At 44.1% G+C, this 16,384-nt stretch overlaps 1 protein-coding gene across 2 annotated transcripts; it reads right to left on the minus strand.

The window, feature by feature from the left end:
* Positions 1-767: 767 nt before the first annotated feature.
* On the minus strand, positions 768-3,107 carry LOC148039540 (desmethyl-yatein O-methyltransferase-like). 2 transcript variants are annotated; one of them, XM_087665183.1, is made up of 3 exons: positions 2,272-3,107; positions 1,989-2,056; positions 768-1,898 (listed from the first exon to the last, which is right to left on the minus strand). In XM_087665183.1, exons 1-3 carry the CDS (start codon positions 3,056-3,058, stop codon positions 1,572-1,574), a joined length of 1,182 nt encoding a protein of 393 aa, XP_087521309.1. In that variant the 5' UTR covers positions 3,059-3,107; the 3' UTR covers positions 768-1,571. The 2 variants fall into 2 exon arrangements, with proteins under 2 accessions (XP_087521309.1, XP_087521310.1); XM_087665184.1 differs by having other exon boundaries at positions 1,684-1,828.
* Positions 3,108-16,384: the final 13,277 nt, after the last annotated feature.

Raw genomic sequence — 16,384 nt, forward strand, 5'->3', positions numbered from 1 at the left:
TGTAGTGACATAACATGACAAAAAGAAAACCAACCACTAAAGCTATCAAATTTAATTAATACATCATAACCCAAAACCTGGTGCTTCTATGATGACTTTTCACCTTCATAAATCTTATTTGCACACACACACACACACACACACACACACACACACATATAGAGGTCAAAGAAAGATGAGTCTAAAGCTTACAATCATCACTACAATGGCAATTTACATTGATTTGTGCATCATGTTGTGATGACTATGTGGTGATTAACATACTTTTTCCACATTTAGTTTTCACAAAAGAAATAGATTGTTTATCATAAATACCAAACTAAATGCACTTGAGAAAAATTAAAAAGACCACATGTGAAAACAATGGCCTAGACTTTGGCTAAACATGATACAAATCTCATTGAGAAAAGTACAAATCAATATTTTTTACTCCATGATATCACCAATAATGCTAGCTACACTTGCTCCCTTTCAGCTCGCAAGAATCGAATTAGCATGACAACTTAGATGGTAAAATGTATGTGATATATATTTCTCCTAATTTAAGAACAATGATCTAAAATAAGGAGCATGCCAAATCTTTATAGAGATTTCAAGCTTAACTTACCTAACCATAATGTAAGGAAACTAATTTACATATTAATCCCCTTGTGATAAATGGAACATGAAACATGTAGAGAGGTAATCAATTGCCCATCCAAAATAATTTAAAGAGAAAAACGAGACATTTGTTCTACATATTTACAATTTGAAAGGTAGTAGGCCAATAAAACATTTAAATCGTCTCTTTACAAGTCATCACTTTTGCTAAGTACAATATCACTTGGAGTTTCTTTGATGTCCATGTTGCATGCTTTCTAGTAGTGCAATTTATGTTGCCTTTTGCACATGATGTTGCTCCTTTTTGGATCATGATTGGAGTTTTGCAAAGTCTTGTTGGATTTGGCGATGAGACAATCTAGACTTGGCATAAAGGAATGGAGATTATGGAGTTGAAGGCTAGACCACATTCATCTTCGAAATGGTCCACCAAACGTTGACTGTAAATTTTTGAAGGGATTTGAGTTGAGAAAAGTTGTTGTTTCTTGAAAAATTACTCGCACACACATATTTTATGGAGATCCTTAGAATACTTATCAAGATTAAGAAATGACATAAATGTTATTATAACCCTTTACCATAATATTTGTAGAATTGACAAAGTTCAATGCCCTCAAGAAAAAGCACAATGAATTATCTCAACAATAGCCACATTTTTCTCCATAAATCATGAGCTTTTTCATTATTAAGAAAATAGTAGAATTGAAACGTTTATAAGTATAACATTACTTGCCTGTAGGATAGAACTTTAGGATAGAACTTCTCAGGCGTAAATATCACACGTGAAGATGAGTAGCCTAATAAACTAGCACCTTTCTTAACAAAACATATAGTTGAGAGATTTGAAAGGATGCGCCTGAGGAATTTTGTCAAGTTGGAATATTCAAGCTAGATCCCTTTTAGAATATCAAACTAAAGTCTAGAGATATACGAGGGAGTGTTAAGGAGCCCCAACATAAGAAGTAGATAACTCACTCGATTGGTTTGCAACTATACTGTACGTCTTTATACATCTCCATCACACTAAACTCATTGACTTTGCAAATGACTTGGACGTTTAAAAACCCTGCAAGCCGCGCAAGCTCCCTTAGCTCTGTCTCGGTGCGCTCTCGACCTCCTCGAGTGCATAAAAACATCAATTGGTCCCAACTATAACCAAGACGACTGTTAACATGAGTGTCAAGTGTGTTTGGCAAGATCACATCCACTACTATCACTTTCCCACTGGCTGGAAGGGCAAAATAACAATTTCTCAAGATCTTGATACAATCTTCATCACTCCAATCATGTAGAATCCACTACAATTGTGCATAGTATGTCTAGAGGTTAGTTTTTATCCTTGAAAGCACGGAAAATCATTCTCATAGAGCTAAAGTGTGATAGCATACCTTCATAAAAATAGCATCTGCTTGTGGGATGGTATCAAACATGTCTCCAGGTACATGTTCCATGCTAGCTAAAATGAAAGTGGAACCCGTTAGGTTTAGAGTTGAAGCAAAATGGACATGTCGTGAGTTGCTACAATCATACATATACTCGGTCTAGCATAACGAAGGGAAAACAGCAACACAAGCAACTGACACATTGTATGAAACTAGCATGATACTACTAGTTTGAAATAGAAGCACAAGTGGCTCAGTGGTGTTACTCCTAGAGAGTGGCTTGTTGGACCTTGATATGTAGGTGCGCCTTGTATGACGTGCGGTTGATCAAAGTTGATGCCTTTGATGTGAGGATACTTTTCGACAATTGCATTGACGCAAGCCCCAAAACCTCCGCCAACATCCACAATGCTGGTGAGCCCGTCGAAGCCGTGGTACACACGAAGCAGGGACCGCATGAGTAGCTCGGAGTGGTTAATCATAGCAGAGTTTAAGAGCTGGTGGAAATCAGGGTGATCGGGAGCATATGTGAAAAGGTCGTGGCCATGGGTTTCAAAGAAGGAAGACACGCCACCTAGGATAGCCTCAGCGAAATGTTGGCCCGACTCCGTGATGGCTTGGTGGTGGATTGTAAGGAAGAGGGGGGCAAGAGATGCGTGCGGATGGTCTTGTATGAAGTATTCGGAAGCAGGGGTGAGGCCATATACTAAGGTTGTGGGGGAGTCGACGAGGGAGACGGAGGAGGTGAGGAGGGAGTGGGAGGCGAGCAGACGGAGGAGGCGGTCCAGAGAAGAGCAGGAGGTTGCGGCGGCGGTAGAGGGTGAGATGTGAGAGAGGATTTGCGATGCGGAGAGCTGCTGGCGAGGGTGATGCTCGGCGAGGACGTCGAAGACCTTCAGCTTGACAGCCGCCAGCAAGCCGAAGGAGACAGCGCTGAGATGAAGGAACCCCATGGCTTTGGACCATGCGGAACAATTAGAACCAGCCTCTAACTCACCGTTGCCATGTGCATCGTGTAATAGCAGCTGGCAGCCGCAGATGCTGCGACCACCCTCAGTGTCGATGTTCAGTTCCATCGACGAGAGAGAGCGCTTCGGAGAAGACAGAAGAAAGAGAGAGACTTGAGAGACAGAGACAGAGAGCGCGCGCTTCGGAGAAGACAGAACTTGGAAGAAAGAGAGAGACAGAGAGCGCGCGCTTCGGACTAGTAACAACCCACTCACTACCTCTCCTTAAAGGCTTAAAACCAGACCGTGCACGGCCTTTTCTAATTGGAAGTTGGAACACTTTTCTTCTTCTTTTACCAGACCGTGCACGGCCTTTTCTGATTAAGTAAAGCCAACATGTCAAAATAAGGCAGTTATGGAAATCTCGCTAAGGTCCGTCTTGTTTGCTTTCTCATCATGATCACCAGAGATGCCAAATTTTAGTTAAATAAATCCAACAGTTCAAATTCGGCAATTCGAGAAGCTCCACAAGCTGAGCAAATCCAAACTCGCTAAGATATACCTTTCAATCTCCAATAATTGCTACTATGACCGCTTCTTTATTTCAATACAAACGAAAGTCTCCATACTACAAACCAATAAATTGATTAGTACATCAAAGCGTTGCCACTTCAATAATTGTAGGTGCTAGGCCTAATGCAAAATAATGAGAAACTTACACGAGAGACGCAATTCATATTTTAGTTTCGAAGGTCATTGACTAATCCACAAGTACTCATCAATTCCACATCAATGGAGACTTGAACCACATACTTCTCTATAATAATGATGGCAATAGTAAATATGCAAACCAATAAATTGATTAGTAGCACAAAATATTTGTGTGCAACATACCATAGTGTATCAAAGCGTTGCCACGTCAATAATTGTAGGTGCTAGGCCTAATGCAAAATAATGAGAAACTTACACGAGAGACGCAATTCATATTTTAGTTTCGAAGCTCATTGACTAATCCACAAGTACTCATCAATTCCACATCAATGGAGACTTGAACCACATATTTCTCTATAATAATGATGGCAATAGCAAATATGCAAACCAATAAATTGATTAGTAGCACAAAATATTTGTGTACAACATAACATAGTGCACTACAAGATATAGACCTTATAGCGACGTTTAAAGCGACGAAAATACAAACAACAAAATTTGCCCCCGTCGTCGCAAAAAGCGTCGTTATTGACGACGCCATAGAATCGTCGCTATTTGCGTCGCTATTTGCGTCGGCGACGCATATAGCGACGCAAATAACGACGCATATAGCGACGATTGCAGAGATTTTGCGACGCTGATAGCGACGATAATAGCGACGCCTGCAGTAAATTTGCGACGCAAATAGCGACGGTAACAGAGAAAAAAAAAAATTTGTGGCAGGGCAGCAAGCTGCCCTGCCACATATAGCACTGTGTGCTGTATGAGAGCCATACAAAATAGTTTCTGCACTGCTGCATACAAAGCGTTTGCAAACAAAAAGAATCTATACTGAAATCATAAAACTGATAGATGAAATAAATACATGATATCGCATAAAATGCGATTGGTACAATCATAAAACAATATCACTAATACATAGAAAATGTCTACATAGATCGGGCGACTAAAAACTAAAGGTATGTGAGCGCTAAGGATCCGAGGGCGAGCTACAAATCGTCGTCCCCCGAAAGCTCGTCCCTCTGCAAAGGAGCATCAAACGGATTCTGCAGAAAAAGAAACAACATATCAATCCACCATACAATAATGCATTCAAATATCTCATGGTAACTACGGACATGAAAGATGAGAGACTTACTGGGCCGCCGCGTCTGTACAATCGGTCGATCAATGATCTGAGACCGTGCCTCTCTGCATATTGAGTCTCAAGGCCTTGCGGATCACGATTTGTAATGGAGTGCTGCAAAGAAAACAAAATACTAACTGTTAGAAACATGATTGTCAGTACAAATAACATCTCAAAAAAACAAATAAGCAAAACAAAAGAGAAACTTACAAAGTCCTCCAAATATGTCCTGTGGCCGCCACTCCCAAGATGATGTACTGATCCGGCCTCGATTCGTGCCCTCGCCGCCTCCCGCTGCTGACTCCAACGTCCTGGCGAATTTGTAGCCTCCTCCCTCAGTCGGCGCCAGTCCTCTGCATCTAACCACTCGGGCTTTGGAGCCCCACTCTTGATTGCCTTGCGTGCGTCGGATCGTCTATGTGACATGTATGCACGCATGCAATCCATCATCCAGCCCGTAGAGAATCTATCCACTGCGGCTGGCACCGGGAACTCCTCATGCAAGGATGCTACTATGTACTCCTTGCTCCCCTCCAGTATGTTCCTCTAATGATCCAGGACGTTGTGCCGAAAAACTTGTTGGCACAACTCCCTCATGCGAGCCATCACCCTCCTCCCCTCATCATTCATGATGATAGCTCCTGACCTGCCATCCACTAGGTATCCATAATCCCTAGGAGTGTGCCTCGTATAGGCCCTCTCCCATCTCCGTCCACGCTCCTGGGCATATCCAGGAGACCCCTGAACATCCGGTGTACCGACGGGGGTACCCTCTCCCGGAGTGCCACTGAAAGGGGTGCCGCCAGAGGGGGTGCCACCAAAAGGAGTGCCACCAGAGGGGGTGCCACCAAAAGGAGTGCCACCAAAAGGCGTGACATCTGCCGACGGCTGCGCAAAAGCCGGAGTAACTGGAGTGGACGTCCCCACAGGTGTGACAAATCCTGGAGGTGACTGAGCTCTAGCTGAACGACGAGACGGAGACACCGCGTCCGTGTCTCCACAGCAGCACCCCCCTGATCCTCCTGCAGTCGCAGTCCCTCCCTCTGGCCCAAGTCGCGAGTGTCGAGATCGTCTGCTCGAAGCTGAAGCATCTGATAGCACTGAAGCTGATCTAGCAGAGCGCCCTGACGAAGAACGAGACAGCTCCTGATCTGCTATCTCTCTGAATCTCGCGAGTTGATCTGGAGACATACGTGCCATCATCTCCTGAAACTCCTCATCGCTCATCCCTCGACTCATCCTGAAAATATCGATACCTGCAGAGATAAAAAATAATGTTAGAATAATCAATTGAAACTATACAAAGCGCATTAATATAAATTATTTTTGAAAAATCCATCTTAAAATGCATATCTTATCTACCTTTATGGAAGATCTAAACAACGAATTGAGTAATACAATTCTCCAAGAATGAAGTATTCTATGGTCCCATGTTAATCTCCTGACATAACTCTGCATACACTGGAAGGTCGATAGACATGTCACTACAAAAGAACGAGTCTGCCTCGTTCTCAAAAAATTCTACGACTTCAGTATTTCCATCATTGTTAGCCGATGCGGGCTCCAAGCTTGCGGTGGCCTCCACCCCTTGTAATTTCGATCCCTCTATTTGCATATATTCTTCATCTATGCCTGGAACATCGCTTTGATCGTATACTCTCGCACCTCGAGGAGTTGAAGGTATAACATACCACCATCGAGGTTGTCGGGGATTTGGATAGAAGATTACCTGTTCACAAACACTTACAAACCGTCTTCAAACCATTGTGACATAAAGCATGTCGTATTACAATTAGCAAGCAAATGACTAGAAGATTACATGTTCACAATGTGCCGGAAACACAAAGGTGTCGCGCAAATCCATCCATTTTTTTTCGGAATCTATTTCGAGAAATCCAGATGGACCTCGTCGAACCGTTGCGCCAGCTCCTCCAAGTACCACTTTGAACCACTGCACATCGAATATTATCATGGAGAAGCTACGGTAATCCACCGTAATAATACTTTGCAAATTCCCAAAATACTCCATCTCATCCACAACCGTGTTCGGATCCGTTGCTCGTCGCCGGCTCTCTTGCTCAAACCTTGCCATGACACCACAGTCCATTGTGGAGCGCATTTTGTCAATACGCTCCACCCGAAAATGCCGTCCGCGCGACCACGCTGCACTATATATTTTGTACTGCACATTGAAACACTCAAATTAGATGTAGCAAACAAATTCAGATACGACACATTCTAAACCCCTCATTACCTTTGGACTACATCCCCTCGAGAACTCCCACTCCTCCATTGAGACCTCTGCCCCTTCGCTGGATGCTGCGATCAAGGCTCCATGCAACCATCGTGTTGACATAAACCGCGGCATCTCCTCCATGCCTTCGAGATATCGAATCGGTCGGTGACGCGTACTGCGTCGGAATTCAGCTCGCGCTTCCTCTCGATCTTGCCTTGCAATTTGGTACTTGGCAAGCCACGTATCCATGGAGGCATGGTGCAACATACAAAAGCGATTCACCTTCTCTTCCATTGAGGCATCCATTCTTTTTTCTACCCCATTTCCAACCACCACATCTCCAGTCAGCCTGTCATCGTCCTTGAGCGTCCATAGCATTTCATTGTCTGGTTCCACCGTTGGTAGCCATTGTGAGATATGCACTAATGCCTCTGACACCAACCAACCCTCCGCCATGCTACCTTCCGGATGAGCTCGTTGTCGCACAAAGCCTTTCAGGGTTTTCATGAAGCGCTCCAGGAAGAACATCCATCGCGTATGGACAGGTCCGGCAATCTCCACTTCGTCCACAAGATGCACAAGAAGGTGAACTTGTATCGTGAGCATGCTAGTGGGCAGGTATTTCTCAAAGAGACAGACCGTCTCAACTGCTCCCCGCCTTGCGGATTCAATAGAGGACGTCTTAATCTCTTTCTGTGAGATCCATTGCACCAAAGTCGACAGCTTGTAAATGGCCCCGCGAATTTCTGGAGTTAGGCATCCCGCGATCGCGATCGGTACGACAAACTGCCACAAATGAGAAAGCATTAAGAATAATGGTCACTTTTCAAATTTCAAAATATCCACGCTAATTAAAATCCATTCTGTTCACAAACCTGACATATCTTATGCCAATCATGGGATTTTAGCCCAGACATTTGGTCATCTTTAGAAAATGCGGACCTGAGAGAACGCATTATACCCGTCGGAGTGCGGATAGACTTGATTACTTGCTTCACAATGCGCTCTTCTTTGGTAGACAAAACCCAGGGAGCGCGAGGAAGCTGCACTCCCCCTTCAGCACTCGACTGCGGCCAAAGCGCCTCCATCTTACCTACCTCCTTTAAATCCATTCGTGACCCTATAGTGTCTCTCTTTCCTGTGATGTGGTCCCATAGCAAGCTGCCCACATTTTTGAAAATATGCATGGGATCCAACAAGTGGTTGACCTGTAAGTGGGTCCAATATGGCAACTCGTAGAAAACTGAGAACCGTCGCATTCCATTTGGATGTGATTCCGGGTTTACCATTTTCAGCTCGTACCAGCTTGCAGCGTTCATACGTGCTGGAGGTCGTCCAAGAAAACCTTCCCTGAGTTCATGATCCTCCGGCAAGAAAGTGGCGTGTCCTTGATATACCATCTTCTTCATGGTTTGTGACCTTCGGGAGTCTAACTGTGGCCCACACAATGGACATGCATGATAACCTGAGGTAACGAGACCTGCAAGGCGATCCACGACCTAGTGAATACTTGATTGAATGAAATAAAATATAGATATTACCGGCGTGAACAAAGGTCTGCTCACCTGTGCACTCTCCCAATCCCGGAAAGTCATGCATCGTCCACATGAGAATGGCTCAAATGTTGGCTGACGGCCGACCATCGCGCCTGCTCATATCTTGCACCGTGACCCCCTCCTCCCACAAAATCTTAAGCTCATCGACTAATGGACGAAGCTAAGGATGAGATGTCCTTTCTTCGTAGAAAGCCATGGAGGAATGTTGTAGTTGACAAGCACTATAGGCCACACACTGTAAGAAGTCGAGCGCAGACCGAATGGGTTCACACCATCCATGGCGAGACCGAGCCGAAGATTCCTTGGCTCTCGCGCAAAGCCTGGGAAGGTAGAGTCAATGTGGCTCCATGCGCGCGAGTCTGCTGATATTCGTTGCACTCCATCCATAGACCTATTCTGCACATGCCACGTTGTCAAGCTTGCCATGGCAGACGTGCGAAACATGTGGTTTATGCGGGGGATGAGCGGAAAGTGTCTGAGGACTTTTTGAGGGATGGTCTGCCCTTGCAAGTCCTGTCGATACCTGTGAGCACCACACTTTGGACATGTCTCCATAGTCTCGTATTCATCTCGAAACAATATGCAATCGTTGATACATGCATGGATGTTATTGTAGTCCATGCCAAGCTTCCGTAAAACATGTCGTGCATCATCACGAGACTCAGGCATGGTGTTTGCAGGTGGCAATATATGATATTTCAATAACCTGAAAAAATCATAAAACACCTTAAAAAATCCATCCATATTTACAATAATACTGTTTTTAAAAAAAACAATGAAGTCTGTATGCAAGGTACCTGAATAACTCAGTCACACTCGTATCGCTCCAACCGTATTTTGCTTGCACACTTAAGAGTGCAAGCAATGTCTTCAACCGAGATGCTCGGCACCCATCATATAATGGTATGGATGCTTCCTCTCTAAGCGGGTCAGATGTCTCAACATCCATGGGAATCAATGCATCGATCATTGCCTCCATCTCAGGCTCCAAGATTGTAGGCAAGTCGGGAAGGTTGTCTGTCTCCTCTGGCATTGACGATATAGATGGGCCTTGCGAGTGGTCTATTGGCTCCTGCCATCCATCCATTGCACGTTCACGAACTCTTCTAATTGGCCGCAAAGGGTGCACTCCCCCTTGGGTCGAGACATCACCCCCCTGGACACAAAATTTGCCAACAAGACCCAATCTTATTGTGTATGGTTTTCAATTAGCTTGAGAGTACAATGCATGAAAAATGCTAACTTGAAAATACCGTTTGCTGAAAATCTGCAATCGCCTGATCAATAATCTCAAGTTGAAACTCGCCAAATCGTCGTACGTGTTCTATAGACAATCGGCGTTTTCGTCTAATTGCCAACTTGCATTGAGAGCAAGGACATGGGACACGCTGATTAAGATACGACTCGCGGTCTTGAACAATAGGACCTTCTTCGTTTGCCATCTTATCTACATTACAGCAAACGAGGCTTAAATGGATAGCTTTTTGGAGATGTACGTCAACTTGCAAGTTGACCATAAATCTTGCATTGTATATAGTAGTCGAGAGATTTTCCGATGTTATATCTCGGCCTTGTATCATGCTCAACGATTTGTTTGTCCCGGTAGATAATTTTTTGTTATATCTCGGCTTTGAGTATAAGTAATCCATTTTAAAATTAATGCGCGCCATCTATGAAATTTTACAACTATAGTAATAAAATTTATTTCAATCAATTCTACTCATAGTCATAAGACCTGAGAGAAATTATCCTATACTCAATTTAAGGGATCTCCACTTCTATAACAATAATTTTGGGTTAATTTTGATGAAGTACGTGGCCGTATGCAAAGCACATTGCATACCATTATCGATACGTATATTATCTTAAATTTCATTCCCTTCCCTCTCCCTCTCCCTCTCTTCCTCTCTTTCTCTCACCCTCTCCCTCACCCTCTCGTTCTCTTTCTCTCCCTCTCTCATTTCCTCCCTCCTCCTCCCTCTCCCTCTCCCTCCCTCTTTCTCCCTCTTTCTCCCTCTCCCTCTCCCTCTCCCTCCCCCTCCCTCTTTCTCTCCCTCTCTCATTTCCTTCCCCTCCCCCTCCCTCTCCCTCTCCCTCTCCCTCTCTTTCTCTTTTTCTCCCTCTCCCTCTCTATCTCTCTTTCTCTCTCATTTCCTAAACAAGCAAAAAATAAAGTGATTTAAACATCCTCCAAGCAAAAGGGAGAGGGAGAGATACAATGCACTCTCCCTCTCTTTCTCTTTCTATCCCTCTCTCATTTCCTTCCCCTTCCTCTCCCTCTCACTCTCTTTCTCTCTCATTTCCTCTCCTAAACAAGCAAAAAATAAAGTGATTCAAACATTAAACAAGCAAAAGGGAGAGGGAGGGAGAGAGAGAATGCACTCTCCCTCCTTCTCCCTCTCTTTCTCTTTCTCTCCCTCTCCTATTTCCTCCCCCTCCCTCTCCCTCTCCCTCTATTTCTCTTTCTCTTTCTTTCTCTTTCTTTCCCTTTCCCTCTCCCTCTCCCTCTCTTTCTCTCTTACTCTCTCGTTTCCTCTCCTAAACAAGCAAAGAAGAAAGTAATTTAAACATTAAACAAGCAAAAGGGAGAGAGAGAGAGAGAATGCACTCTCACTCTCTTTCTCTCCCTCTCCCTCTCTTTCTCTCCCTCTCTCTCCTTCTCCCTCTCCTTCTCTTTCTTTTCCTCTCCTAAATAAACAAAAGAGAACGATTTAAACCTTCAACAAGTAAAAGAAAGAGAGAGGGAGACTCACCAATGAGATATGGCGAGCGTGGGCGGCTTCTCTTTGCAACGAGGGCTCCTCCTCTCCTTCGCGAACAACGACGGTGGCGGTGGCGGCGGCGGCGGCAGCAAGTCTCTTCCTCCTCTTCTCTCACAAAGCCTTGGCTCTCTCCCTCGCTCTCTCCCTCGCTCTCGCTCTCAAAAGGCGAAGAAAACAAAATGAAAACGGCGCTCTGGTTTCGGCCGCGCTTTTTTTCCCTGCGGCGTCGCTATTTGCGTCGCATTTGCGATGCAAATAGCGATGCATATAGCGACGCAAATAGCGACGCCAATAGCGACGCCGATAAACGCCGTCGCTAATCGGCGTCGCTATTGCCCCAGTCCCTTGTAGTGGTGTATCAAAGTGTTGCCACGTCAATAATTGTAGGTGCTAGGCCTAATGAAAAATAATGAGAAACTTACACGAGAGACGCAATTCATATTTTAGTGTCGAAGGTCATTGACTAATCCACAAGTACTCATCAATTCCACATCAATGGAGACTTGAACCACATACTTCTCTATAATAATGATGGCAATAGCAAATATGCAAACCAATAAATTGATTAGTAGCACAAAATATTTGTGTGCAAGATAACATAGTGTATCAAAGCGTTGCCACGTTTATCCACCAACCCCCTAACTTTGGAATATGTATTGAGAATGTTTTCTAGGTTAAAAAGTTGACAAAGCTTCAAGGCTCCAAAGATCCATAAACTAGTCTCTAGACCAAACTCCTTACATTGCTCCATGGTGAATATTCCCTTGTCCTCATAGCGAGACTCCTCCATAGCCACCAATGTAGACATTTCAGATTGTGAACCTTCCATCTACTTAATCATAAAATAAGAGCACATTTTTAGAAATTTCTAGTTAACCAAACAACAAAAAAATAGTCAAACCATACCTTTGCCTGTTGTAAAAAATACTGTCAAAATTGATTGGCCCAATTCTCCCCTTGTAAACAAAAGGAGCTAGCAACTTCCTAGCTTTCACATGCAACAGCAAAGGGCTAGGAAAGACGGCAGGGAAACACCAATGAAAACAAAAAGGCAAACTAGATTGATTATGTACATAGAAAATCGAACGACAACTAGATGGAGGGTGAAGATGAGGAAAAGGCAACCACCGAGTATAAATTTTGGGGTTATACTCTAATTTGGCAAAGGCATCTAGGTCAAGTGGTCTCATAGCCAAACCACACAAATAAAAGGTAATATCCGTGATTAAATAGGGACTAGCAAAGCGACTAGCCACATGGACTTCCTCCTTTGTATGAATCTTATTAAATAAGTGTTAACCCCAACACGAAGAAAGCAAAAGGAAGTGGAAAAGACGCAGGGCAATGCGGAAAAAAGGTAGCCCAACTGAAGAAAGAAAAGGAGGAAAGGCCAAAAGCGCAAGGGCAACCTTAAAAGTCCAAGGCAAATACAAAAGGGGAAAGGCACATTTTTAAAATAAAAAGGCGCACCCTAAAATCTTGTAAAAGAGCGCCGGGCTCTCACCCGTGCAATTTGTAAATGTAGATGGGCGGTGAAAAGGAAGCTAGGAAGATAGAAGGACAATGGAAAAAGGGCCTAGGTTATGGCCGGCCATATAAAAAGGGGAAAAGGGGATGACCGCCCAAAAGGGATTTAGGGTTTTGTATATAAAGTTGAAAAGTGAATGAGAAGCTCATTCTTTGGTGTGTGGCAAAAGAAGTCTTCTTCTTCCTCTCTTCTTCTCTCTTTCTTGCTTGTGTGTGCTCTTGAGAGAGGGAGTGTGAGAGGGTGAGGGAGTGAGTGTGAGTGAGAGTGAGGGATCAAGAGGGTGAAGCTCTTCACCATCTCCTCTCCTCTTCTCTTCTCTTCTCTTCTCTCATCTTGCGCGCGCGGCTATGGAGGATGGAGCTTGGAGATGGAGGAGGCTTGAGGATGCTTGAGCTAGCATCTAGGATCCTGGAGCTACCGGAGTGCAAGAGGGAGGAGGGTACTCGATCGAGCATCAACATAAGCTCACTACACTCGTAGGATCGACGGCGCGCCGGCTAGGTGAGAGATAGCCATTGGAGCTTGCTTGAAACGCTTGAAAGAATAAGCGGTCCGAGAGTCTTGGCGGTTGAGCGAAAGCTCCCACAATAAGGGATGGTGCTACATATTGGATGGGACTTCTAGTTCACGAGCCGAAATAATAGCATGGAGTAAAACATGACAATGATAGGTATTATCAACCTATAGGTTACTAATGGCATGCCATTTCTAAGCAGTGGTTAGAAGATGACTACCAACATGAGTGATCTCGTGCTAATGGCCATACTAGTGGCGTAGAAAAGGACTAGAAGTGGTGTGTTTGATTGTCACATTTGCAATCACCCTAGCATCACCAGATTTCATCACTAGAGCATAAGAAGATATGAAATGAGAGCACTAGAGACGCTTTTGAGGAAGAGTCTTGACATATTCAACCTACACCAAGAGACTTTTGTGGAAGAGATGTTCATGCTCCTCCCAACTAGGACTCCATCGAGTAGCAAGGACTCAGAAAGGAAAAAATCTGGGCATTGGAGGCCATTAACAATGCTTGGTGTGCCATACAAGGTTATGAATCAAGCATTAGCCCTGCCTATTAAGCATATATTTGGGGATGAAAATGCATGCATGCTAATATGGTTTGTGCATGGAAGACCTATCCAAGATGTAATCTTAAATATGTTGTTTGGCATAGACCATGTGTGATCACTCAAGGAGGACTATGTGCTACTAAACATGGATTCAAAAAAGGCATATGATAGGGTGTGCTAGGAATTTACTCTGATAGAGCTACTCTTTTTGTCATGGGAAGACAATCCCCAATGGGGCTAAGTCTGTTTGGCTTCAGCAAGATTCCCAAAGGCCAACTTATACACTACCTTTCTAGTGCATATAGGTATTGGAATCTTGCTCAAGAGATCTTTCGATTGGTTCTATAGTAAATTTCAAGCCAAGATCTCAAGATGTCTTCCTTTTATTGTTGGGATTGCAGGGCCAATTATCCTGCTTAAAATGGTCATGTCTCCTATGGTTGTCTTTACAGGATTTCTTTTTCCCTTTACTAAATCTACCTAATTGATGGATCTCTCTTTAAGAATAGTCTTTGGGAGTATGGAAATAAATGAGAGTGGGCATCCATCCTATGGGATCACGTTACCTCTCCAATGTAAAAGGAAGGATTAGGCTTGGAGCCCCTCCATGAGAAAGCAACTAGGATGTCGGTGTAATATTCCCACACGTGAATATTGACGTCCCGCACACGACGTAAACCTTGTGCAAGGGTTATCTCTTGTATTGAAATTATTGGCGGTGTAATGTGTGACCCGCACGCGAGAAATGGGGTCCTCCGCGTTGGTAAATCAAACCCCAAAGTTCGAAACCGCTAGTCTCACAAAAACACCCTCTTGGGAAGGGCAATTTGAATAATTAAGGCAAATTTTTTTATTTCTATCCCTTTTTCCCCAGCCGATGCACGACTGGAGAAAAGGGAGTGTGGGGGGGATGGGATATGAAAGTCGTGGCCTGCATGGGAGGGGGGAACCCATGCAAGGGGGGGCCACGTGGTGGAGGCCTTCCCCCCCCCCCTTGGCCTATAAAAACCCCCCCTAGTGGAAGGGAGGGGGGAGGAAGGATAGGGCCGTGCTGCGTGAGGAGGACGCCATAGACACTACTGCCGTGGACGCCAATTGCCGCCAGACTGGGAGGATGCCGTGCTGCTAGAGGCCGCCCTTGTGCTCGCCGCAGGTCGCCAGCTATTGCCGCAGCTCCGCCGTGTCAGGCTGCTACCAATTTTCCCCCACTCGACGTCGTTCTCCTACCATTACTACCCCTCCCTCTTCCACGTCGGATCTGTACACGCCAGAAGCTTCTTAGAAGCTTCTTTAAGAAGCTTCTAAGGGGGCTTTCCTAGGCCCCCTTCCCACTAGATCCCCCTTAAGTCCATTCCTAACCCCCCCCCCCGGGACTTTGAAGAGAGGAAGAAGAAGCTCATAAAGCCCTCTTCCGCAAGCACCATTTATCCAAAGTCCCGCAAAGGAATCTCCTGCGCACGAAGAAAAAAGGCAAAGATCTGGAGGCTGCATACCAAGGCAAGTAAATTCACAGACCGCAAAGGCAAACCACAAGCCGAAACCACGCCTACGATGGCCCCTAAAAAGTCACAAGGTGCGCCTGCGGGAGGTTCATCTCCAAGCATTCAAGTGGATATCTCCCCGAGCCCACAGACCCAGGTTTTTTTTATGATTTTTGATTCTACGCAAAAGTAATGCATTAGGTATGATAACTCTCACGGAATAGGAAGCACCTATGCATGTTCAAATTTACCAAGCCGAATTAAAAAGGCAATTGAGGAAAATTCGTCTATTTGATCGATTACTAGAATTATCTCATGACATGAAATGGAGTCATTAACATTTTCAAAATGATGAACGTGAGTTGTCTATCCATCGTACAACCTTAGTATTATGTTGCCTCATCATGCACTTCAAATTAGCAAGCCTAGAACACCCACCGCTTATCATTCTATGGTTGAAGTTATTAAGTGTATTTTTTGACTAGTCATGGAAAGAATAAGCATATGTCGCAATTTAGGAAAAATCCTTATTGTAATGGTTCATGGGGAAAAGTTGTTAACACCGTAGAAGGTTATCCGAAAAGTACTAATGGTGGTGTATCAAAAAAATGAATCTATGGATTGGCATGTGGCATGTGCTCGCAAGAAAGAATATACCAACACTAACTCTACAATATTCTCATTTAACTACGTTGTAGTTATGAAAGGGTTGCATGTTGCACTTTCATCGTGCATAAAATTCATTCATCAAGTGTTGCATTTGGGAAAGGTTGCAGAATTTAAACAAAGCATGAGATTCTAAAGTGTAGATAACAAGGTAGTAGACAGGATTATTTGAAGTAAGTCCTAGTAGGTCCTAAGAAAGTTGGCATCCAGCTTATCATGTATTTTTACTTTACCAATGAAAGATAGAGTGAGTCGCATGTTTACATGTATTGTGGTAGTCGAAACTATTTTGCTCCTTTAGACCTAGTTTATTATCTCT

This window comes from Lygodium microphyllum, chromosome 2 (assembly GCF_053477565.2).
Source record: "Lygodium microphyllum isolate KBCC chromosome 2, Lygodium_microphyllum_v1.1.10, whole genome shotgun sequence".
Classification (NCBI taxonomy): domain Eukaryota; kingdom Viridiplantae; phylum Streptophyta; class Polypodiopsida; order Schizaeales; family Lygodiaceae; genus Lygodium; species Lygodium microphyllum.